Here is a 26,878-nt window from a genome sequence, read left to right as displayed (position 1 = left end):
ACAAAATTAAATATATTGTTTTAATATATGTGCACAAATCTACAATAACATTTAAAATGAAAAGGAAATGGAAGGAAAAAAAAAAAAAGAATTTCACTCTCTTAGCTGCCTAGCTGAAGCCGTTACAAGGAACACTTGCCTCTTTACACAACTACTGTTTTGCGTTTTTTGTCTTTAGAGAAGTTGGATGGAAGATACTTGTGACGACACCCTTTGGAAAATTCTCTGACCAGGTGCTAGAACCGCCAGAGGATCGTACTTGTGTTTCCTCTTTGCAAACGTTTCCCATCTGTTTCCAAAGTGTGATCTCCACTCTTTTTGAGTTTCGTAGTGAGGCAAATACTGCTTCACATCCAAGTTAGCTTCTGCACAGAAGCTAAGCACTCTTTGGTTTTGTCTTAAAAGGTACTCTAAATCACTTTCCCCTGAGGGTTTTGGGATTGCAGATGGGAGAAAGGCCACGAGGTAGAAGATATCTTCATTAGGAGTGATCAAAGACGTATGTTTGTTCCATCTGCAACACACACACAAAAGTGTTAGTAGCTTTGTTTTTTTTTTTTTCAGAATCACTGCAAGTAGTTTTGCTCACTTACTTAGATTGATTGACTGGATAAATAAGGGTAGGTCCATTGTGGTTGCTAGTCACAATGTTGTTGAATACTTTTGTAGCAAATTCGAAAATGCGGCTTTTGGGAATTAGGAGATTCAGCCAGGGATGTGGAACCTCCCATAAACCCTTTTCTCTCAGTTTGATCTCAGCAATGTGCACGCGGTCTAAAAACTCGATATATGGCACTTCAGATGAGAACAAAGTGGATTGAATATAACTCAACTCTGAAAGTAACTTCTCCATTTCCTGATTCATAGAGTGAGCTTCTTCTGAGTTGAAATATTTCACCACTTCTAGGCAATACAGAGTTTTTCCATCTGACTTGAATTGGCTTGCCTCTGTGGAGTCGTTGGGAGTGAATGAAGATCTCCAGTTGTTGAGGATGTCTGTTCTGTTGATTATCACAAATCCTTCCACGTAGTCGAAAGCATTCTTTTTTGAAATCAAATGTTCTTGGTCTCTTGAAAATGCAGAGAAGTCTGAGTAGAGTGTTCTGATCCATTTAACCTGTTTAGGAATCATTTGACTGTTGTCAGAAAACTGGTGCTTTTTAAAATCATATTGTGTATTACATATTCCTTTGACCATGCTCAATAGGCCTGCCGTTATTAACTGACCTGCCCAACCGAACCAAAATGTTTGTCTTTTGGTTCAGTTCGGTTAGGAGGTTTGGTTCAGTTCGGTTCAGTTAGGCAATTTAAGAAGAAAATTTTGGTTTTCTGTTCAGTTTTCTTTTAATTAATATTTTTTTTTTAAAACAATCATATCAAGATTCTGAACTAAACTAACAGAATCAAACAAAATCAGAACCTAACTAACCAAATTTCACAGATTTTTTTTTTTGAATTTTTTAACAAACTTAAACCAAAACTTAACCAGTTTAACTGAATTCGAAAACTTCATTTAAGTTTGGTAGAAATTTTTGAAACCGAACTAACCAAAAACTGAAGATTTTAGCCAAACCAAATTAACCGACCCGAACCTGCCGGCCTAATGCTGAAGATGGAACTTTACCATAAGCGGTGCTGGTCCAAGAGAGATCCTTGCCCGGGTGATTATCCCAAACTGTCCAAGCCCACCAAGAACACTCTGGAAAAGTTCAGAGTTTCGCTTCTCAGAACAGGTCACTACTTCTCCTTTCCCTGATACAATATGTGAAAAAATATTGTTGTAACACAAAAAATATATTGTTTATCTATTGTTCTGTTTAGTATAATTTTTTTCATTGTTACAAGTTACAAGTATGCGTTGCATGTTTGCATATTCTTTATCTAGTGTTTTACCTGTGACAATCTCTAGCTGATAAACGTTGTTGATTTGAGGTCCATGCTTAAACGCTTGACCACTGATTCCAGCGTTTGATAGAGTACCTCCAACAGTTAAATGAAGATAGTCTGTCCAAGACTTTGGTGAAAGACCGTATCTTAGAGTCTCACGTAGAATATCAATCCATAACTCACCACCTGAGACATCTACATAAGGTTGTTTCCCTTTGTAAATCTTGATATCATGACTTGGAAGAAGTGACTCCATGTTGATGACAACACCTTGATGAGCTAGAGCTTGTCCTTGAAGCGAGTGACCATGGCCTCTGGCTGCTACTGTAAGATTTGATGTGGAGCGTACTATATGCCTCATCACTGTTGAAATATCAGAAGCTGATCTCGGATGGAGAATCGCCAGAGGTGGTAAGTGGTATCTGTTGCCAAAGTCCTTGGACGCATTGTGGACGTCATGGAAGGTGATGTAACCTTCCAAGTCGAGAGAATCTAATGAGGAACGAATAACTGAAGGAGGTAAATCTTTTGGGGTACTAACAGAAGGATTGGAACAAAGATTGGTTCTACCTGGTATGCAACTCAGAACCAAGATCATAAAGATTCTGAGGAAAGTTGATCCCATTTTTTTCTCTCTTGAGCGAAACTGAGGGATGATAAGGGAGAAGTAGAGGTAAAAGGTTTAGAGCACTCTCAGGAAGAAAGAAAACAGAGGTAGAGAAGAGAATTTAAAGGAAAGGTTTTGGGCGGTACAGTCATATACTTGTGTTCACTACATAGCTGTACTGACATTACTTTTGTCTTGCTTTTAATTAATACTGCATCACATAAAGTTTGTTTTTTTTGTTCCACAAAGTTGATTTTCTAGATTGTTAAAGAATTTTTAGTGGTTGAAATTAATAACTTGTATAATATTAAATACATTAACTGAGAATATTTAAATAGATTAAATATTATTGGTTAATAGTTATTAAAATATATAATAAAAATAAATGATTAGTTTAGTTGAAAATATTTATGGCATTTTTTAATACTTTGCTTTGAATATTTTATTGGATGATAGTTATTATAAAGGTTTTCTAACTCCTATTTCATAACCTTTTTATATATGTTAGGTCAATAATTCACATCACCAGTCTCACCCTGCCAAGGTTTCCTGCATAAAAGGTTAAAACATTTGTTTAACTGCATGTGTTTTTCTTCTTGGGTCTCATGGTACAGTAGGGCCCCTACTTGGGTCTTATGGTACTTGAGCTAAGTCTGAGGGAAGAGACAGGGCCGGCTTAGACAGGGGGCGAGTGGGTGCAACCGTCCTGGTCCCAATCCGTTGTCTCACTATTTTTTAATATATAAGGACCTGATTTTAAAAAAAAAAATATATGTATTTTTATATTAAAAATAAGAAAAGGGGTCTAATTTTTTTATACGAAAGTTTTTTTTTTATTTCTATAGATTTATTTTTAAAAATATTTCTGGTATTTTGAACAAAAACATATATTTATCAGATTTTTTTTAAAAAATAATAGTTTAAAAATTAATTTTTTTTTGCCAGGGTCCATGACACCATTGAACCGGCCCTGGGAAGAGAATCTTGCCGACCACTCTCTACACTCAGTCTAGTGACTTCATTGGATCATGCTTATTGAATTGTACCATTTTGCATCAGTTTATCTTGTCAGTTCTTGCAGTATTTGAGTTTGACTATTAAGCTTGGAACTAAGTTACCCCTTAGGACCAAAACATCAACCATTGGCTACTAGTCCTTGCAGGATGGATGCAGAGCTGTCTGTAACATATAATGTAACCAAATATTTACTTATTCCAGATTCTTTGGAGAAAATAATAATCTTGTTGCATATTCTTGTTTTCATCATGGCTTTGAGCGGTGCTATTCATGCGTATCTTCTCTTGCCATAAGTGCCAACATGACATATTGAAGTGGGCATATAATAGGACAGCTCAAAGAGAGAAAAATTGAAAAATCAATGCCACTGTGGTACTTGCAATAAAGATATGTGTATGTTGTGTCTTCTAATCATATACGTCATGTTCTTTTTGTTGTGTGATTGAAAGATGTAGGGGGCGTTGCATACACAGTTGGAAGCAAAGCTGAAGAAGATTGTTATGTGGGCAGTCGAGTGACAGTTTGAACAAAGGAGGCACCGCCAATAAATATATAAGTTGATTATGTTGCTCATTTGAGCAGGAGTGTTGTACACTGAAAGGTTCATATCTTAACGAGGCTATGAAGCAAAAAGTTTATAGTGACCAATTATATCAATAGATTTGCAGTGAATAACTACCCTTTGTATAGTGACTTTGTGTGCAATCTAAACCAGTGGTCTAAGCATCATTGCTCCTTTTTTGCTTCTTTTTTTTTCATGGTGTAGTGTTACATTCTATTTGCTTTATTGTTTTTATATTTTCATGATTGTACTGTCCCAATTATTAGACGCATTGGCTAAAATCACCTTTGTTTTTGTAATCGTAGCTCACAATAGCTTTGTTGATGTAGTGAACAGGTACACAGAAGAAGATACTCTTTCTTCTCTATCTAGACATAAACATAACAGAGCATTTTAGTCTAGTGGCACAATAGACAGATTCCCTTTCTTTATGTTACACTTAACCGGTCATAATCGTGAAAAAACTGACCTTTTCCGGTTAACATGAGTTCTGTGTATATCTCTCATGTTTCTTGTTGTAGAGGATCAATGACGTTGTCAAAGAACACCATGAATCTCAGTAGACCCAAATGAGTCCATTTCCGTACAGAAACATTATTGACATTCTATCAATTTAGTGGCACTAAGCTGTTGTTTGCTTTCTTTGTAAAGGTTTATTGTTATGTGGTTGAATTCTTTTTAGTTGTTTATGTCAGCCTTGTCGAGTTTTTTCTTTCAGGTCTCAATGTAGTGTCACTTTCCACTCAAAAGATTGCAATAAGAAGCTAGTTGGGCATTAAGACTGTTTAAGTGGCATCATGATGCGCAGAATATGATATTAAACCACCACCATTACCGCAAAAAAAACATAAGGTTAACCTCCACAAACGTATTTAATCATTACTCTTATGTGATATATGAATCTCTATGTTTTTTTTTTCAATTCAAGAAGCAAACATTATGGTATAAACCGGATATAATTAGATATCTCAATTTCAAGTTATTTGATATTAGAGAGAGGAGATGGTCCCAAGATAGAATGTAGAGGTGGTGATTGTGGAGTTGGGCTCATTGGCTACTTCATTGACATTAGGTTTCTCTTGTCTTCTATTATTATAGAGAAACCTTTTTCTGCAGTGATGTGTTGTTTTCTTTCTTTTGTTTCAGAAAACTATATATGCCTTCTTTCTTGCTCCTTCAGTTTTCATTTTTTAAGTTTTATTTTATTTATTTTTGGCTTTTAGTTTACTTTCCAATTTCCTATATATCTCGTATTATAAGTTGTAAACCTTTATTTTACCAAAAAAAAAGAGAGTTGTAAACCATATGACTTCCACTAACGATGGACAAAAAACAAACCCAAAAATCCGAACCAAACTGAGCAAAAAATAAAGCCGAACCAAACTGAATCTGAGATATATCTGAATGCTTCTTATTCTATGCTATTTCTGATTTTGAGTTTTACACGTACCGTACTGAAACTCAAACATATACATGCAAAAATCCTAAAATTTCAAAAGCAAAAAAAAATCTATCAAACTCAAATCTAATCTCAAATAAATATCTAAAATAGTCAGAGAACCTATTGAATACCTACAATAATTATCTATTACATGAATAATTAATTAAATACTAAGTTTACTATATATGTTTGGTAAATACTGAGTTTATAGTGTTTTGGTAGTTTCATATAAAGTTTGATTATGAAAAGTTTTGCTTCCGAAGTTTACAAAATGTTTCTTTTTGAAGTTTAAATAATATTTCTTACACTTTAAAGTTATTTGTTGTTAGTTTTAACTTGGTTATGTTTATATATTCTTAACAACCACTTCTGAATCATGGCGTCAAACTTTTGTTAGTGTAATTTGTTCAATTTTCCCAAGTTTTAGAAGTAAAGCGTGTAATTTCGAGTCATAGAAAGTATTTTGATAACCGAAACCCAAATTAGAACCAATCCCGAATTTAAAACGAGTTCAACCGGATTTACAATGTTTTACTATACATGAACTAAATTCAAAAGAAATTAAACCGAATCCAAACCACACTTTTAAACTATCTGAATGAAACTAAATTTTATGCCCTCAAAAAACTGAAACCAAATAGAATCTGTAGCGAACCCGAACCCGATTGGACACCGGAATGCATATGCCTAAGTTCCACTATCACCAAAGAAATATCATAGTAGAATTCTATTTCTAATATCATTTTATTTTTGAGTTAATTAATGCAAAGAGATCTTCGAAGCAAATCTTCAACACTATATCCTTTTTACTTGTTTAAAGTTCTCTATTTACTATTTAAGGTAAGAAAACAAATCAGGTGCCTATTTAGGGGAAGAAAACAACTTAGTTTGTCTGTTAATGATTGTGTTTTAGCCGATTAGACTTTAGCTTATTTACTATTTATGGTAAGAAAACAATTTAGATGTCTATTTAGGGGAAGAAAACAACTTAGTTTGTCTGTTAAAGAATGTGTTTTAGCCGATTAGAATTCAGCATATTTACTATTTAGAGTAAGGAAACAAATTAGGTGTCTATTTAGGTGAAGAAAACAACTTAGTTTGCCCTGTTAATGAATGTGTTTTGGCCGATTAGAATTTAGTTCGAAATGTTAATAACATACACTATATATAATTTTTTTATAGCTTTCTTTTCCAAGTTGTGTACTAGTGTATCCAAATGTGGACCACAATTCGTTAAAGGAAAAAAACTTCAGAATAATTTGCTTTCTATTTAATATTAAAAATATATAATTTTAGGAATGAGTCTCATTGGCCACACCTTGCGTTATCCCTAGGACGTATCTATAAGATTGTGTTTTGTTGTTCTATGCTTAGATTCGTCTAAACGTATAAGGATCTTTTTGGTAATGTTAAATTATTGGAAACAATGAGGATTTACAAACGAGTGGGAAAGATTTAAAAGAAAAGAACAAGACGAAACTTGCTAATAATTCTTTACACACACTAAAATGTAAACGTAAATGCATACAAACATCAGTCTTAGTCTCACAAGTTACTATACAAAGTTTAAAATCATACTTATCTTTTTATTTTTTTTTTGATGAAAAATCATACTTATCTTTACATTCTAGGCGCTAACATTTTTTCTTGTGTGTTATGTCAAAGTACTTGATTTTACGTTTATATACAAAATTATTGTATTGACCATAATAGAACTATATTCTAATGATTTTGCAAACATTTAACTATAATTGCATAACACAAGATGCCAAAAAAAATTGCATAACACAAACACAAAATATTATTTTAAATGTAAAGACAAATATTTGTATCGAATAATTCAACCTATAGTTTGTTAATCGTATTATCATGTAATTCTTTAATTTTGTTTAAACCAACTAATTTTGTTGATCCACAAATTGTGAGCAAGAGTAGGTGTGTACTTAAATTTTAAACATAAGTGATATGTATATTTTTTTAGTGCTGTTAGAACTGCAGAACCTCAGCCCCGTAGGAGTAATGAACAACAAGTATACTGCACATAACCTTTTCTGAGCGCCAGAACCATACATTAAGATTTGTTAACGATCATTTATTTACACTATTATAGAAACGTGGCACTTGTCCTTGTCTTCTTAATACTATATCCAAGGCAAAAAAAATCCTATTGTTGGAGGATCAGGAAACCAAAAGAAGACCAATTCAGTGAACAAAACAAACTTTCATATATTAATAATAAATTATGTGGTTTATATTCAACGCACCATATTATATACATCTAATCACCTTTTTCTCTTGTCTTGTGGGAATGATTAGCTTACCTCTTGTATTTATGTTTATATGAAAGTACATATCTTCGTATTTGGCTATGAATCCAAAGTAAAAACTATGTATTAAAGAAGCTATTGACGGACTATTGTTGATGTTTTCTATTCAAATATTATATGCGAAAACATAATCAAATAGATTTTACTTTTATAATTAGCAAAAAATAGATCTTGAAATATCATGAATTAACGCCACGCCTAATTTATTAGCTAAGAAACTCATAATTCAACCTAGTGTATATATTTATAAATTCTTGTTGCTAGTTGCCAATCATGTCTAAACACAAGGGACGTACGCTTCAACTATATATATAAACATAATATAGGGTCACTTTTAAAAAAGGTCTAATATACCAAAATAGTTCTTTTAATTATTATTAGTTAAATTAAATATCTACTATGTTTTCCCCCACAAAAAAATCAACCATCTACTCAACGTTGTATTTTACTTAGAATCTTTATTTTTTTTTTTTTGTCACCAACTAACATTCATTCATAAATCTAGTTTGGTGGGGGCATTAAAGCCACAACCACCTCTTGTTCATACAAACTTAAGGCACTTTTGGCCAGTAAATCAGCCTCCACATTCCTCTCTCTCGAGATCCAACCAAATACAACATCATCAAAAACACTAGCAATAATGTGGATATCTTCCACAATTCCATACAGCTCCAAGGGGGGGTTACCACCATTGACAGCCGAAATCAGTTGGCTCGAATCCGATTCAAAAAAGACTTCCTTCACACTCTGGAGGCTGCAAGTACCTACCGCTGCCTTCAGTGCTAAGCCTTCTGCAACTAGGGCTGAGGGAGTATAACCAATCCCTTTCTTTAGCATAGTCCTCTGTTCTCGCGAAGTGACCGTCCATCCTAAACCTGCATTTTTTGTGGTCGCTGACCACGCAGCGTCCGCCCGGGCTATCGTACCAAGCACACGAGACAACTGCACCGGGCACTTTTGGCTACAAATAGCTTTCTTCTCCTGCGCGGCGGCCCACTCTTTTGCTGCAACTATTGCCTGCGATAGTATGTCTGCCGGAGTCCCAGCGAAATTCTCAAAGACATACCTGTTCCGTGCTTTCCACAAGCCCCATATAATCCAAGGAACAATCGGGGAGGAAGATAAACCTGTTGGGGGGAGGCACAACTGCGCCTGGAGCTCCGTCCAGTCAGCTCTCAAATCTGTCAATCCGCTAATACCAAACCGTTCGTCGAGAGGAGCGAGATTCCACACTTCCCGAGCAAACGGACAATGGAAAATAAGATGATTGATAGATTCTGAGTTACCGCACCGCTTACACGCGGGGTTGATGTTTATATGTCGGGCCAGCAGATTCTCTCCTACCGGGAGGATTCCCCTCAGACACTTCCACATAAACATCTTTACCTTCGGGGCCACTGCCAAATTCCACACCGTCTTCTTCCAATCAAACTCCGGGGTAGGCTCTCCTGCTAAGATCTCATCTGTTACTTCTGCCATGGCGGTAAAATATCCTGACTTGACCGAGTACTCCCCTGTTCTTGTTCCTAACCATTTTAACGCATCAGGTGCTCCTTTAGTACTAGGTTGTAGATTGAGAATTCTGTCTTCTTCAAACGGTAGGATAGTCTGGATCAGACCTCTGTTCCACTCGCCAGTCTCCTCTAGGATGAGATCTTTGACTTTTAACTCAGCTGATTCTCTAGATGCTGGGCCCATTGGTCGGCACGGAGCATCAAGCTTTAACCATGCATCATCCCAGACCTTGATTGAGTCCCCATTCCCTACTATCCATCCCAGATTTTTTGCCAATAAGTCCCTCCCCACGAGTATGCTTTGCCAACCATGAGATGCTGCACTCGGCGCGGAACATGTGAGGAGGTTCCCATCGGGACAGTACTTGCTTAGGAGTATTCTCCCAAGGAGGCAGGCAGGGTTTTCCATCAGCCGCCAGCTTATCTTGGCCAGGTAAGCATCGTTAAATGCCTGTATATCCCTGATGCCCAAACCGCCATAGCTCTTTGGAAGAGTCATTTTATTCCAGGCCAACCAAGCCATCTTCTTCTTCCCTGACTTATCGTCCCACCAAAACCGGGTGAGCGCTGATTGGATACGGTTACATAAGGAAACTGGGAGTTTAAAACAGGTCATGGAGAAGGATGGAATAGGGGAAAGGACACTTTGAAGCATCACCATCTTTCCTGCTGCGGACAGATATCTGTTCGACCAACTACTTGCTTTTTGTTTAATCCGTTCCACAATAGACGAGAACAAGTCTTTTTTCTTTCTGCCGAAGTGCTCCGGTAGACCAAGATACTTCCCAACTCCGCCTTCTTTTTGGATTTGCAGTTCATTGTGCACCATTCTTTTCAATGAAGCTGGGGCTTTGCGTGAGAACGTGACCGAAGACTTTGCCAGGTTAATCGACTGGCCCGATGCTTTCCCGTAGCGATGCAAGATCTCTTTTAGTGCCAGCGTCGATTCTTTGTTTGCCTTGAGGAAGAACATAGTGTCATCCGCAAATAATAGGTGGTTAATCCGGGGACTCCCCCTTGCCACCTTAATGCCCTCAATACGGCCTTCCTCTTGTGCCTTGTTACAAAGCCCCGAGAGTACCTCACTACAAAGAATGAATATGTAGGGAGAGAGGGGGTCGCCTTGGCGAATCCCTCGGCTCGGTTTAACCCTTCCTCTAGGCGAACCGTTAATGAGGAAGGAGTATGTAACTGTTGAGATACACTGCATGATTAGACCAATCCACTGGTGGTGAAATCCGAGTCTCTCTAGCACCGCTGCTATGAAGTCCCATTCTAGCCGATCGTACGCTTTACTCATGTCCGTTTTTACTGCCATCGCCACTCTTTTCTCTGCTTTAGACGTCTTTAAGGTGTGTAAAACCTCATGAGTAATTAGGACGTTGTCTCCTATCAGTCTCCCAGGGACGAAAGCTGATTGGTTCTCCGATATAATCTTCCCCAACAGCGGCTGTAGCCGTCTTTGGAGTATCTTGGAATAGACCTTGTAATACACATTACATAGCGCGATAGGCCGATAATCAGATACTCGTTGCGGGCCTTTGATCTTCGGGATCATGCACACGTGAGTGTCATTAACTCCGCGGGGAAGGGTTCCTGATCTGAACACCGCTTGAACCTCTTCTACTAGGTCTGGCCCGATCACACTCCAATGGGTGTGGTAAAAACTCGCCGAAAACCCGTCAGGTCCTGGTGCTTTTTCTCCATTAATAGCAAACATCGCTTCTTTCACCTCCAGGGCCGACGGTATTGCTATCAGGCCCGCATTATCTGCCTCCGAGATTAGGGGTTGGAGGGCGTCTGTGACCACACTAGTTCGCTCCCCCTGGTCCGAGGTGAACAGCTCATTGAAGTACTCCTCCACTGTCTTCGCTATCTCAGCCTCTTTGTATACCATCACCCCTGCGCTATCTTCCAGCACTGTTAGAGCATTAGCCCTTTTCCGATTCTTTGTTGTGGCATGAAAGAATCCAGAATTTCTATCTCCTAAACTGAGCCACAATAGCCGGCTTCTTTGCTTCCAGAAGGCCTCCTCCGCCAGATAGGCCTCATTAAGTTTATCACCAATTTCCTTGATAAGGACCGTGTCATTTAGTGGGCTAGTCAGGGCTGCCTCCAGTTCTTGCTTTCTTTGTTCTATAAGGACCTTGCTGTTCTGTTGTTGGAGCTTGTTCCACTCTGATAATGCTCTTCTTGTAGCCGCTAGTCTCTCAGATACTTTTGGCCGGTCTAAGCTAGCCCATGACTCCAGAACCACTTTTATTGCCTCTTCATTCGTGTTGAGCCTTCTGTCATACCGAAAGAGACCTTTCCGTTTCATCAAAGTTGGGTCAAGGCAGGAGACGAGTGGCTTGTGATCCGAGCCTTCATACTCCAGGTAATGGCAGCGAGCCGATGGGTAGTTCTCCGCCCAAGAGCTGTTGGCCACCGCTCTATCCAGTCTACATCGCACCAAATGAGTACCTCTTTGGCCTCGCCAAGACAATGGGTCGCCTGAATGATGGAGATCATACAGGTCGCCTTCAGAAAAAAAAGTTCGCAAGTCTGAAAAGGAGCCCTCTGGCCTGTCCGGGCCCCCTACCTTCTCTTCACTACGCAGCAAGTCATTAAAATCCCCCGTAAGGAACCACGGTGCATCACGTGATTCCGCTGATGCCAACAGGTGGTTCCACAGCAGGTTTCTTTGGCCTCTGTCCGTACTACCATATACAAAACTTGCATAGAATAATTTTCCTTCGTATTCAATACTCGTATCGATTACATCAGCATTATGATAGAGCACTTGTAACTTTATTTCTTGCTTCCAAAGCAACGCAAGACCCCCCGCCCCGTGGCCTGTGGGAGTTACCAAGAAATGCTCAGCATACCCAAGCTGATCACATTTTTGAAGAACGAAGTTATCGGGATTTTTAGTCTCAATAAGGAAACAGATGTCAGGTCGGTAGGTCTTCGTTATTTCCTTGAGACGACGAACTGTCTTGGGATTCCCTAACCCTTGACAGTTCCAGCTCATCATTTTTAAGGACCGGGAGCGGATGGGATCCGAAAATCCATCCTCTTTCTCGAAGTGCTTGGGATCATGTTACAGAGTGGCCTATTTTCTGAGCTTGTCGTTGAGACTCCTGGTTGCTTCTTTCCTTTAGACGGACCCGCCCCAGATTTAGCTCTCGCAGCTTTAGTAGGCCGCCTTATTGGGGATGGTTTACCAGCAGGCACCCTTCTTATTTTACTGCTAGCCGCTGCCGCTAATGGGGGCTTAACCCCTGATGACTCGCTTCCTTTTCTTGGTCCTGGGGGTCTCCCCGGCTTCCTTTTGACTGTCGACCCCGTGGTGGGGGGTAGGACAGTCTCAGGGGGGTAATCTAGCCTTAACGAGGCTGGAACACGCTCCGCGTCAGCTGTATCTCCAATAGGAGAAATGGTCCTCTGGCCTGATTCCTGGCCTAGGGGGCACGGTCCCAGTCTTGCAGATGTGGGGATGCGCTCATGAGATTCTGGTAGTGAAAGCCGTTGAACTGCCGGAATTCTTTCAGGAGTATCAGTTATTTGTATCCGACCATACTTTTCTGCACTCAGCTGCATGGCTGCTTGAACCATATTGGTCGCCGTTTCCTCCATTTCACCTAGATCCTCCGCAAGTCTCATTCTTTCCTCCCGAGCTTCCCTTTCAGATGGGTCAGCCACTCTAGTATACTGTAGCATAGCATCATGAACCTCTTTTCGTGCCTGCAGGAGGGCTTCAGCCGGAAGAGGGGGCACTGGTTCAGGTAAGGGAATCCCCTTTTCAAAATTTCTAGATTGGGATCTCACAGAGCTCAACCCATTGTCAATATCAGCCCCTGGGTTTCTTACTACTGCTCTGTAATAGCTTCTACTTTGAGATGACTCTTGTCTTTTTTGTAGAATAGAGGTGCTCCTTCGTGCATTGTAGCGCTCCTCCGGGTGGCGAGAGCGTTCCCTAGCCTGACTGGCTCTCCTATACTCCTCTTTCTCCTTCCATGTCTTCGGTTGCAGTTTATACTGCCGGTGGTCCTGCAGTTCTTGATCATTGTGGGACCGTCGCTCACGGTAGTTTGCTCTCTTCGAGGCCGAGAACTGGTAGATTGTATTATCTCGTGGTGACTGCTCCCTAGCATCGCGACCTTCTCTGACCGAGGATTGGGAGGCTTGCTTACTACGGTCCGCCTCCTGAGACGCCCTGAGTAAACGTTTCTTTGCCTTTTCTTCCAAACAATCATTTACATCATGATCTAGCCTCAAGCAAGTTGTACAGTGCCTCTCCAGTCTCTCATAGACTAAACTTGCCGTCACTTCCTCTCCATTGGGATACTCTATTACTGTGGAGGTGATTAGTGGAAGGAGGCCGTTGACATGGGCCCGCATGCGCATGGCCAGAGGAGTGATTTCAGCTTTCTCAAAGATCCCAATATCATTTCCAATACTCGTCGCTATTCCCTCAGACCAGAGGTGTATGGGGATTCCTTGGATCTTTATCCAGAAGGGGATTAAGGACGGAAATGCTTTCGACAGTGTTGGCTCCCATCTTTGGACTATAACCATCCATCTAGCAAAGTGGTATGGTCTTTTCTCCAACACTTGGAGTAGATCTTCCTCCCTTTCAAATTGGAATTGAAAGAGACCATTACCCAGGTCTGCCCCCACAGGTTTCACATCAGACTTCCATAGGTCTGAGAAGAAAGAAAGGAGGGGCCAGATCTTCTGGACCGAGCGATTAGTGACTCTCCCTATTAGCGTTAGGGAGCACTTGTTAATAAGCTCAGTGTTCTCCGGGAGTTCAGCTCGAACCCGAGCCGTACGAGGCGCCTGATAGTCTTCTGTACAGATCTGTTTTCCTTTATCAGCTACAGATATCCTTCTCTGCATATTCGCTGCTGAGTACGGGAATAACTTATTGGTTAAGTTTTCAATCGGCTGGGTGATTGCTTCTTGGCTCCAGCCGTGAACTTCAAACAAAATCTCAACCTACTGATACTAAAGTCGCAGGCAGCAAAAAGGACAGGAACCCCTGTATCATAATCTTCAGTTGCAACTGGATTTGTCTTCAAAGGGCGGTAGGAGACCGACAAGCTGCGTAAGGACTAACTCCGGTAAGCAGGCTGGCGAGGGCGAGCGGCAGCGGTCCCTCCGACATCGGGTCGGGGGAAGAACCCGGGGGTTAAAGGCCAAGGCTTTGGATGGACCGATGAATAATTCTAAAAGTGGTAAAAATTTGAAAAGCCAGCAGAAAAAACAGAGGGATTAAGCCATAAGCGGTAAAGAGACTGGCGGGTAAAGGGGTAAAGCGTTACGCAAAAAGGAAAAAGCCTTTCTCGGGAAGCTCGTCTGGGAGAGTTTTTAACTTCCTCTTAGAGCATGTGCAATGCTGATTCTTAACCAAAAATCCTTAAAATTAAATTATTATAATAATTAATGGGACCCAAACATTTTAAGAATTTGTGCCAACTTTATCTCTTTTAATCCTTAGCTAAGGATCCTTTTACTCACAGATATGTTACTGTGCGCGGGCCCCATCACCACCTGGGAGCCCGCGATTGGCTACTGTTTTTTTTTTTTTTTTTTTTTTTTTTAAACTGAAAAAACTTATAAAATAACTAAAAAAATTTGCCTTGGTTATCCAACCATCAGTATCAGCGTTGCTGATGCTCTTAACTTTAGTGAATTTGTAAGGCTACTTAGAATCTTTATTATTTTCTGTTTTTTACATAATTTACTATTCCCTTTTTTTTTTGGTTTTCTACTTGCGTGATTCCTTTTTGTCTGATACATCTTCATTCATCATATACTAAAAGACTGCACAATTGGCCTAGCTAACTATTCATAAGTGCACAATTTTTAGGCGTAATATATATATGGTTAAATGCATGATCAAATCTACATAGAGAAAAACGATAGATGGTTCAACTTATAATAAAAATGCATGTTCGATCATTTAACACTAGTGTACTAAACGCTTTCGTGTATTACTTTAAAAGAAGAGACTTTGCATAAAATCTCCAAAGTTTGTTTTAAAATCTAAAGTTCATATAAAATTTTACAGTTATAGCTTACTGTACCGTATGTTTTTTTTTTCTAACTAAACATGGAAGAGAGCTAAAACTATAAGGTCGCTGGCTTGTCAAACGCATGATGAGACAAACAAACCCCATTTTTCATCTAATTATTATTATTATTATTATTTTCTCCCTTTAAAAATTGTATTTGGATCCGAACAGGTTAAATTCCAATGTAAAGTTGGCATAATTCCTGCTTAAATCATATTATATGTCCGGGATTGCAAATCTATGGGCTGCATCTTGAAATTTCACTTTGTGGGGAAACAAAGTCTTACAAAACTTTTTATGTATAACATCTTAATGTTACAACTTCATATCAAAGACAAACTGTTGTAGTCTATTGGTTTAACACACTAGTCAAGCTCACTAGATACACCACTTTTTTTTACTACTTAACCGTCCTAATAAGTTTCAAAACTACTTTAGATTTTAACCTAAAATTTTTAGATTATTTTAATGTAAAGAGAGAACTGTGACATTTATGTGCTGCAACTAGTCATGAGGGGGAGGGGGGTATATGAAAACAACAGTTGATTTCTTTTATATACACACATGTGGAAGAGACTTTACGTTTCATAAAATCACAAGTTATAATTCTGAATGCAAAGATTAAAAAAAAAGGTTTCAAAAGGAAATGAAGTGTAAGGCTAAATGATCCCTTAGGTTCATGACAATGACCATTTTCGGCACGCGCAGCTTCAAGATTTGATCAGAACTCTTACATCACTAAGAAAGCTACATTTCTACAGAGAAATAGATCAGCATACCGTCACACAATATATAGAGAGTAAATCAGTTTGTGACAAATCAGTCTTCTCTGAAGCCCATTGAGTAATATGGAGAAAGATAGGCATTTGCATAAAGTTATTAACACAATCATTTCAAAGGCATAATGTTACACCCCATATAACTCTAGTGTTTTTCTATAATTAAGGTCAAGGAAAACTATTACGTTAGACAAAAAAATAGAATAATTAATATCAATGATCATATGTGAACGAGTAATTTAGATATAAGCTTGTGTATTAGTGGGCACAAACTATAACAGAAAAATGAGGAAATAATATAAAAAGGGATTAATAATTACCTCGTAGAACAATTTCTGAAAGAGTAGGGTCACTTTAGAAGATATGTTTTGAGTGATTTTCTGAAACTAAAGAGAAATAAATGAGGAAACTTGATTAACAAGATTCAAAGTATAAAGCATATGTGCTAATAAGTTCAATGAACTAGTAAATCGTTGAAATTTTATATTAGTGAAAGGTAAATCTTTCAAAAAAATGACTGATCAAACATCAAGTCTAAAAGGGACGATCTTATCAAACTATATTCACGTGGTAACTGGTAAGTGGAGCCAATTCCTCACCAACTGCACTAGATAGAAAGTAAGTATGTAACATGAGTAAGAAAAAGACTTGAGATAACGCGAAAAGACATCCAAAAAGACTTAGAAATTGAGCAGACAAAGTCTGGGAACCAGAACTGCAAAAGAAGAGAGGAACCATCAAGTCTATCGTAATGGCTGAGCTTGAAAGTCTCAACACAAAGTGGATTAATCACTTAAGGAGAAAACAAAGTCACGAGCCATATGCAGTAAAGGGAAAGGCCCCTCCTCTAAGCCATATCTCGGCTTGCGCCACGTGGATACTAATATGATCTGGTAGGATCAATATCTTGAATATTAGACTGACACGCATTTGACTGATAGATACCATTCACCCAATCACCAATTACTAACTATAATTGTTTTGAGAAAAAAAGATTGTGGGGTTGGCCAACTTTTGAGACATCAGAAGAAACTAACACAATGGAAAAGAAAGAAAAAAGTGTGACTGAAAGTAACTTTTTGTATGTCACGTTTCAGAATTATGTTGGAGCATTTGCCCGAATTAGATATTATTGAAACATGGTAGACAGGCTAAAAATGTGTTGTTCAAGCTATGCGTGTAAGAGAATCATAAGTCTATTTTGGAAAACAATAAGAACTGCGAACTTGTAGAAAAGTAGCTATGCGAAATATAATTAGACCATCATGTTGTAATCTAACATGTGACTCTAATCGATAGGTCAAGGACCGGAATGAACCAAACTCAGTCTTATTTGTAATATTTGGTATCAAGGTACCTAATCCCATTTCCTGTGACATCTAGAAGAGATCTATCCGCAGTAATATTGAAGAGGGGTCACTCGTGGTTGATTGATAAAGAATCAACAGACAAGCATATAACAAGTGGACATATTATTAAAAAACTTGGATTATGACATCAGCAAGTCATTATTTCCAGTCGTGTATGATTAGCTAACATACACAAGATTCATGGCTTCGTAAACGTATACAACATTCCAGAACCATAAAAGATAGCAGATCTCCATGCTCTATGTGAACTTCTTCAATATGAAGGAGTAGCTAGGACTAGCTAGGACAGAGAATGATTCTAAAAGGCGAGACCTTTATGTCGAGACCTTTTTTTCTCTCCTAAAGGCGAAAAAAGGGCGATAAAGGCGATTTAGGTTTCCGGAGCTTTTCCGCCGTTAGTTGGCCTTACGCCGGCTAGCGAGAAGTCATTCCTAGGCGTTTTTTTTTTCTCCCGTATGATGATTCCAGTTACTTCCCCTTCCTCGAGCTCCCCTATTGACCCGGGTGGGGCCAGCCCATCGAAAATCTCAGATCGCGAAAGTCGTCTCCTTAACCGCGATCTGGAGATGAAGCTCCAATCTCCGTCGGTCCCAACGGCGATACCAGCTGCTAAGGTTCCCTCTTATGCGGCGCGGTTCAAGTCTTCGTTGCGTAACCTTCGCAAGATTCAAGCCCCGTCCTTTCTGGAAGACGGTACTCTGGTGGTACAAGCACCGGATTCGGTACTTCTTCAAACGTCGGAGTTGTGGAAAGATCATGTGGTGGCTCATTTCCATGGTCGTCGACCCTCGGCATCAAAGATTATCACGGACCTCAACCCAGTGTGGGGGAAGTTCGGGAGCATCACGGTCTGTACGGTGTCCGAAACATGTGTTTTGATCTACATTCCATCAGTTCAGACGAGAGAGTGGGTGTTGCAGGTTGGGTATTGGCAGGCTGATAGATGTGCCTTCTCGGTGTATCCTTGGACGGCTGATGGGAACTTAGCGGCGCAGGAACTGCTCTTTGCTCCGACGTGGGTAGTTTTGAAGAATGTGCCACCTCAGTTGTATTCTTTGGATGGTATCAGTGTTGTTGCTAGCGGCATAGGAGATCCACTACACACTGAGAAGTCTCGGCTAGATCCTTACCACTTTGGAGATACGAAAGTCAAGGTGGAGATTGACTTATCCAAAGCTCCTCCAGAGGTGGTAGAGGTTAGGGATACTCAAGGAAATTCTGTTAGGATTAATATTGAGTATCCAAGCCTCCCCCCGAAGTGTATAAACTGTGGGAAGTATGGTCATTTGATCAATAGGTGTCATAAACCTTTGACGAAGAGACCTCAGGTCCAGAAGAAAGAGAAGGTGGTCAGTATTGTGAAGTCTGGTGATGAGCTCCCCTTATCAGCATTGAAGCAGGGAGAGGTGACAGAAGTTCAGGGAGTGGATAGTAAGGGAGTGAGTAATCGTGCTCGGTCGAGGTCTCGCAGAAGATCTCAGTCAAGAGCTAGAGCTAGAGCAAGGGCTCTGAGCTCTCCTCCGGGGGGCACTGAAGTCGGTACAACTGGGACTCAGCTAGGTGAGGAGCCAGTGGTAGCGTTGGAAGGGTTAGAGGAAGTGAGTAAGTCTTCGGAGGTTAAGGTTCTGACTATGAATATGGAGGAGGAGACAGTAATGGAAGGAATCTCAGGATTGAAGGAAGAGGTTATTTTGGAGGAAGGTGAAATTCTGGAAGTTCCAGAAGAGATTGAGGATAAGAGTTCGAAGTGGAGACAAGAGGGTTCCTTGGAGACAGAAGAGGATGATTCTGTGTGGTTTACTAAACACTCGAAGAACTTTCGGCGTGCTATGAGACAGCAGGAGCTTTGGAAAGCTTCTGGAGCAGTTGGCACTCCACCGAAGTCATCAAAGTTTCTTACGCGGGGTTCATCCTCGGGTAGGAAGCTAAGATAATAATACCTGGTTTCTCCAATTTTGTATATATGAAGATTTTTAGCTGGAATATTAGAGGCATTAACGGAAGTGGTCGTCAGAGGGTGGTTAGTAGTTGGTTGCAGAGTTTGGGCTCTTCAGTTGGAGCCCTTCTTGAAACGCATGTACAGGAAGAAAATTTTCTTAGTGTTTTGGGGGAGGTGGCTCCAGGGTGGAGATTCGAGAGTAATTATTCAGAAGCCGCAGGAGGAAGGATTTGGCTTCTGTGGAGACCGGCGTTATCAGTGGTGGTATATTTGAAATCTGATCAGTTTATCTTGTGTGGGGTGATCGATCCGGCGACAGGAATGGAGTTTACAGTGGCCTTTGTGTATGCTCACAATACAGAGGCTGAACGGCGTAATTTGTGGAGAGATCTAGTCATTTTATCTAGCAATCATTTGGTGGTTGAGTCGCCGTTTTTAGTAATGGGGGACTTCAATCAAATAGTGTCGGCAGCGGAGCATTATTCTTTGCTTCCCTATGATTTACCGGTGAGAGGGATGGAGGAGTTTCAGGAGTGTTTGCAGCAGAGTAATCTTTCAGACTTGGATATCAGGGGAACATTCTTCTCTTGGTCCAACAAACGACCAGAAGACCCAATTCTCAGGAAGTTGGATAGAGTATTGTGTAATGAGAAGTGGAGGGACAGATATCCGGAGTCGGTCAGTATATTTGAAGCTCCGGGAGATTCGGATCATTCGCCAGCAGTGGTAGAATTCTCCTCAGTCAATCAGATAAGGAAATGTAGCTTCAAGTATTTTTCCTTCATCTCGTCGCATCCAAGGTATTTGGCTGAGGTATTAAAGACTTGGGAAGAGCCAATACCGGTGGGTTCGAAACTGTTTTCCTTGGGGCAGAGACTTAAGAGGGTGAAATCTACTTGTAGAAAGCTGAATAAAGAGGGATTTGGGAATATACAACAGAAAGCTAAGGACGCTCTTAACTCTTTGAAAGAGATTCAATTACAGTTGTTAAATTTGCCCACGGACGCTTTATTCCGTCAAGAGTTTGTGGCTCGACAGAAATGGAAGCTTCTTGAAACAGCGCAGGAGATCTTCTATAGTAGGAAGGCAAGAGTGAGGTGGTTGGACTGTGGAGATGCGAATACTAAGTTCTTCTATAAAGCTGTGGTAGCGCATCAGATGAGGAACTGCATTTGTTATCTAATGGATGCAGGAGGTCACAGGGTTTTTAATCAACTGCAAATCAAAGAAATGGTGGTGGCTTACTTCCAGAATTTACTTGGATCTGAAGAAGGGGTGATGCAGGACATTACAGTAGAAGAGTTGAGAGGGCTACTCACATACAGATGCCCTCAAGAGGTCGCAGTTCAGCTTATTTCAATTCCAACTGAGGCAGATATCAAGTCAACCCTTTTTGCTATGCCTAAGAATAAAGCTCCAGGCCCGGATGGATACTCAGCGGAATTCTTTTGGGAGACGTGGGAGATTGTTGGAGTAGATGCGGTCGAGGCAATAAGAGAGTTCTTTACAGCGGGTAGACTACTGAGACAATTCAATACCACTGCTATTTCGCTTATTCCTAAGGTGGTGGGAGCGGATAATTTGTCTCAGTTTCGACCGATTTCGTTATGCTCAACTATCTATAAAGTAATGGCTAGGCTGTTAAAGAAGAAGCTGAAGTTGTGTGTTTCAGAGATAGTACAGAGGAATCAGGTTGGTTTTGTTCAAGAGAGGTTGTTGTGCGAGAACGTCCTACTAGCGACAGAGCTAGTTAAGGATTTTAATGACCAGGGACCTACGAGTAAAGGCTGTCTTAAGATTGATATCTCAAAGGCTTATGATAACCTCAACTGGGAATTTCTTCTTAAAGTCTTAACTGCACTTGAGCTGCCTGAAAGGTTCATAGACTGGATAAAAGAATGTATCTCTACTCCCTCTTATAGCATTGCCGTCAATGGAGAGTTACATGGTTTCTTTCCAGGAAAGAAAGGACTCCGTCAAGGAGATCCCATTTCGTCTCTCCTGTTTGTGATAGCGATGGATGTGCTCTCGAAGATGTTGGACAGAGGAGCCACTGAAGGAAGATTTGGATTACATCCAGAATGCGAGGATCCGTTGATTACTCACCTCAGCTTTGCAGATGATGTGTTGATTTTCTTTGATGGATCTGTAGAATCCCTCAGAGGCATTTTGCAAATTCTGGAGGAGTTTCGAATGATCTCGGGGTTGAAGATCAATAGGCAAAAGTCAGAGCTACTGTTGGATGTGGGTAGTTCTAGTAGATGCAGGGAGATGGCAATTGAGTTGGGTATTGCCCAAGGAGCATTGCCTTTAAGGTATCTGGGTGTGCCGCTATCCCCTAAGAAGATGACTCGCTCGGATTTTCAACCACTTCTAGACAAGATAGCAGCTAGAGTTAACTCTTGGACGGTTAAGCATCTATCGTTTGCGGGGAGGTTCCAGTTAATCCAAGCAGTAATCTACTCGACCATATCTTTTTGGGCTTCTATGTTCATCATACCGATGGAGTGTGTAGGTATTTTGGAGCGTATGTGTGGGGCATTTCTATGGAGTGGTGCTCCCAATTCAGCTAGAGGTGCAAAGATTGCGTGGGACTCAGTATGTACTCCTAGAGAAGCTGGTGGTTTGGGTTTGCGGCGACTAGCAGACTGGAACAAAGTGTTGGGACTGAAGCTGATATGGTTGATATTTACTGCAGGAGGTTCATTATGGGTCTCCTGGGTGCGGAGGAATTTGATTGGAGGTCAGAACTTCTGGGTTTTGGATCCGGTGAGGAGAGGAAGTTGGATTTGGCGTTCCATTTGTAAGCTAAGGCCGCTGGCGAGACCTATGGTTTTATGTGAAGTTGGCTCTGGGACTATTGCTAGTTTTTGGTATGATAACTGGACCTCTGTGGGTCCTCTGATCGACTTGGTAGGAGAAAGAGGGCCGCAGGTGTCGGGACTTAATATAGAGGCAGTGGTGGCGGATGCCCTTACGACTGATGGTTGGTGGTTGGATCGAAGCAGAAGTAGGAGCCCACTGATTTCCTTACTGAAGGCGTGTCTGCCTAATGCACAGGAGATCATTAGTTCTGAAGTGGAGGATAAGTACGTATGGTTCCCGGAGCCTGGGAGGGGTACAGGACATTTCTCAACAAGTGAAACGTGGAGAGTTCTGCATCCTTACCCAGTAGAAGTGTTCTGGCATAAGGCAGTTTGGTTTTCAGGTAGAATTCCGAAGCATGCCTTTATTTCTTGGGTTGCCGCAAGAGACAGGATGGTTACGAGGGATAGGCTGTTGAGATGGGGTTTGAATGTGCCCTCTAACTGTGTGCTTTGCGTTGGAAATCAAGAAAATCGTCAGCATCTATTTTTCGTGTGTGCGTTTAGTAACCAGGTCTGGAGCTATTTTGTATCACGATTACAGCTTAACCCCCCGAGTGGTTTTGAGGATGTATTGAGGTGGTTAGTTGCTCCGTCAAGAGACAGCAACGTAACCTTGATGATTAGACTCATTTTTCAGGCAGTAGTGTATTTGGTGTGGAAAGAAAGGAACCAGAGAATTCATTCAGCATTGGAGAAGCCGCCAGGTACTCTTATTAGAGAAGTTCAGCAGATAGTGAGACTCAGATTGGATCCTCTGACCCGTAGACAGATTATTCCTCCGGGACAGAACTCATTGCTGGCAACATGGTTCTTGTCCTTTGATTTTTGAAGCAGAAGCTCTTGGTGGAGTTAGGAGTTAAGATAAGAGTAGTGGCTTTAGATTTGGTCGGGCCTGTTAGTTTGCTTTATTTCACAGGGCCTTCCCTGCACTATTGTATAAAGTTAAGATGAATAAAAGTTAAAAAAAAAAAAAAAAAAAAAAAGGAGTAGCTAGGACTAATTAAAGTGTGTATATAATACTCTTGTAGCATTCATACTCCGTAACAAAGTTACATGGGAACATTAACAAAAAAAAAAGCAAAAAAATTACAACATGTGAAACTAGGAAGGTAAAATGTTTAAGGAATTACAAGTCTATCTTTGCTTCTTTTTAAAATGGGGTTTCTATATATGAAGCCCATTTATTACCCAATAATAATAGAAAACCCATATATATTGCTCAAAAATAATAGAAAGAAGGCCCATTTAAAGCCCAATTAAATGAAAATTCGGGTCTAAAACCGGATCTACCGCCTACAGAGAAGCCAATTTCTATAATTTCGACTTCCTCCGCTTCTTCTTCTCCGTTGCGCGACTGCCTTTGGAGAGAAAGAAGCTTCTTCGATTCGAAAGTCTCTCTCTTTTCGCTTCTGTTTGCTTCTCAGCAAGTCTTATTTTTTTTTAACAATTGGGTTTGTTGATTAGGTTATCAGGAACACATAAAGCTCACAGATCAGCTGCGAAGCCTACTTCGTTCTTTGCGTCGTGATTCGGAGCTTCCTGGTACGCTACGATCCGTTCTTCTTCGATTAATCTCATGTTAGCTTCTCCCTTTATTAGCGTTAGAAGCTGAACAATGTAGCTTTGATGATACGCCTGTTAAGTGTTCGTTTAAATTCCCAAGAGAGTATTTTTAGTTATAACTGAGTTTGATTTTTAGCAAGTAGCAACCTTTCTCTAGTGTTGGCAATGCCCATGAGAACTGATTTGTGTTTTTTTTTGTCTAGATTGCTGTTTCAACATGGAACCCAACAATGAAGATAATGTTTCATTCATACCATCAGCTTCGCCTGCAGTTCCTATTACTCAAATCACAGCAGCTCCAGTTCCAGGTGAGTTATTTAGTTTTCGAGTGATTGTTTACATCTAAGATTATAGATTACTAGCAACTTGGTGCTCGGAATCAGTCTTCTGCTTCGGTTTATGTTGATACAGTTCCACCGAGTTGGCTTTGGGGTTCTGAATCCTCATAAGATAGTATAGCCTTTGTTGGAAAAAGAAATGGTAGATTACTAGCATGTAGTGTTTGGAATCAACCTTCTGCTATGGTTTATGTTGATACAGTTCCACCTAGTTGACTTTCGGGTTTGGAATCCTCATAGGATAGTATAATAGTATAGCCTTTGTTGGAAAAGAAAAAGATAATAGATTACTATGCACGGTTCAATCCCTAACTCTCTCTTTACTATAACTGCAGGCGTCTCTCCCATACCACCTCCTTCTTTTCCTCCACCAATGGCTCCAATACCAGTGGCCCGCCCACCTACTTTTAGGCCACCACAAAACGGTGGAGCGAAAGCTAGTGACTCAGATTCTGAATCAGATGATGAACATTATGTAATATCTGAAGAGAGTAAGCAGGTCAGGGAAAGACAAGAGAAGGCAATGCAAGAGCTGCTGATAAAGCGCCGTGCTGCTGCTATCGCAGTGCCAACAAACGACAAATCCGTTAGAGACCGGCTTAGACGACTTGGTGAGCCCATTACTCTGTTTGGAGAACAGGAGATGGAGAGAAGAGCTAGGCTGGCTCAGCTTATGGCTAGGCTTGACATCGGCGGACAGTTGGATAAACTGCTACAAGCTTACGAAGATGACGCGGCTCCAAAAGAAGAAGTGGACGAGGAAGAGCTTCAGTACCCGTTTTTCACTGAGGGTCCGAAGGAGCTGAGAGAGGCTAGGATAGAGATTGCTAAGTTTTCGATTAAGAGAGCTGCTGTGAGGATTCAGCGTGCTAAGCGGAGGAGGGATGATCCAGATGAAGATGTGGAGGCAGAGACTAAATGGGCTTTGAAGCAGGCTAAAGGCTTGGCTCTTGATTGCAGTAACTTTGGGGATGATCGTCCTCTAACTGGCTGCTCCTTCTCAAGAGATGGAAAGATACTTGCCACATGGTATGTCTAAATGCATTTGTCCCTTACATGATTCCTCTTCTGTTTTAGTAATTTGTGGTTTTTTTTCTTTGGCTAGTTCTCTGAGTGGAGTTACTAAACTATGGGAGATGCCTCAAGTTACAAACAAGATTGCTGTCTTGAAGGACCACAAAGAACGTGCAACCGATGTAGTCTTCTCCCCTGTGGATGACTGTCTAGCAACTGCTTCCGCTGATCGAACCGCAAAGCTGTGGAAAACCGATGGCACACTCCTACAAACTTTTGAAGGTCATTTGGACCGTCTTGCACGTGTTGCCTTCCACCCATCAGGGAAGTACCTAGGGACAACAAGCTTCGACAAAACATGGAGACTGTGGGACATAAACACAGGAGCAGAGCTGCTTTTGCAAGAAGGTCACAGTCGCAGCGTCTACGGAATTGCGTTTCAGCAAGATGGTGCATTAGCAGCTTCCTCTGGGCTTGATTCACTTGCACGGGTTTGGGATCTCCGCACTGGTAGGAGTATTCTCGTCTTCCAAGGACATATCAAACCGGTAAGAACCAAGTTTTGATCCTCTTTCTCAGCCAAAAACGAGATCATATACTAATGTTCCTCTGTTTCTTTATGCTTCTCCAGGTTCTCTCAGTGACTTTCTCTCCAAATGGCTATCACTTAGCATCTGGTGGTGAGGATAACCAGTGCCGTATTTGGGATTTGAGAATGAGAAAGTCGTTGTATATCATACCAGCTCATGCTAACCTTGTGTCTCAAGTTAAGTATGAACCACAAGAAGGCTACTTCCTGGCCACTGCATCATACGACATGAAAGTCAATGTAATTTCTCTTCTCTAGTCCCTTTCCTATCAAGCTTCTGTTTCATTTGCTTATAGTTTGATTTCTACTTCTTTTTGTGCATTTTTGTGTATAACAGATATGGTCAGGCAGAGACTTCTCGCTTGTGAAAAGCTTAGCAGGACACGAGTCAAAAGTCGCTTCTCTGGATATCACTGCAGATAGCTCGTGTATCGCAACTGTGTCACATGACCGTACCATCAAGCTTTGGACAAGCAGTAGCAACGAAGAAGAAGAAGAAGACCAAGGCGGAGAAACAATGGACGTAGATCTCTAGCTTCTTTATTCATCATACTTCCGAGAGAGAGAGAGAAAAAACTTGGAGTTGAGAGGTTTAGAGATTAGCCTGCCAGAGAGAATCTTTAAATTGGTGTTGTTTGTAGTCAGGATGATGATACATTGTCTTTGAGATTTTTGCCACTGCGTTGAACAAAAAAGCAGATGACTGAACTTTGTTTCCCTGAAACTCTACTTTACACCATGTTAACAAAAAAAAAAGTTACGTTGCTATATAGATTGTACAAGGAACTCAAGCAATGTTCTGTTTCTTATAAGAGTTGAGATATGTTTAGAATTGAAATGTTGGTCAATGAGTTGACTTGCGAGCTATATTAGCTATTAAATGAGTTTTTCATCACCTAATTCTCTCTATATTGTCTTCATTGTGATGTGTAAACTGAAAATTATCACATGATACGTGATCAGTAAAAGATACAAATTCTTAATCGATTGTATTTGATACCA

At 40.5% G+C, this 26,878-nt stretch overlaps 2 protein-coding genes across 3 annotated transcripts; one reads left to right on the top strand and one right to left on the bottom strand.

The window, feature by feature from the left end:
* Positions 1-75: 75 nt before the first annotated feature.
* Positions 76-6,760, bottom strand: LOC106450297 (cytokinin dehydrogenase 1). The gene is given in 5 exon segments (XM_048778684.1): positions 76-514; positions 594-1,117; positions 1,625-1,752; positions 1,894-2,526; positions 2,529-6,760. Coding segments are annotated over 5 exon segments (1,776 nt in total). The 5' UTR covers positions 2,680-6,760; the 3' UTR covers positions 76-174.
* A 16,898-nt stretch (positions 6,761-23,658) lies between these two features.
* LOC106447552 (U4/U6 small nuclear ribonucleoprotein PRP4-like protein) lies at positions 23,659-26,644 on the top strand. 2 transcript variants are annotated; one of them, XM_048778682.1, is made up of 7 exons: positions 23,659-23,763; positions 23,837-23,914; positions 24,139-24,243; positions 24,609-25,302; positions 25,379-25,835; positions 25,919-26,116; positions 26,214-26,644. In XM_048778682.1, exons 3-7 carry the CDS (start codon positions 24,153-24,155, stop codon positions 26,409-26,411), a joined length of 1,638 nt encoding a protein of 545 aa, XP_048634639.1. In that variant the 5' UTR covers positions 23,659-23,763; positions 23,837-23,914; positions 24,139-24,152; the 3' UTR covers positions 26,412-26,644. The 2 variants fall into 2 exon arrangements, with proteins under 2 accessions (XP_048634639.1, XP_013744954.2); XM_013889500.3 differs by having other exon boundaries at positions 23,670-23,763; positions 23,845-23,914.
* The last annotated feature ends 234 nt before the right edge of the window (positions 26,645-26,878 follow it).

The sequence above is a fragment of the Brassica napus genome, chromosome A4, assembly GCF_020379485.1.
Source record: "Brassica napus cultivar Da-Ae chromosome A4, Da-Ae, whole genome shotgun sequence".
Taxonomy (NCBI): Eukaryota; Viridiplantae; Streptophyta; class Magnoliopsida; order Brassicales; family Brassicaceae; genus Brassica; species Brassica napus.
This window is presented reverse-complemented; position numbering and strand designations above follow the sequence as displayed.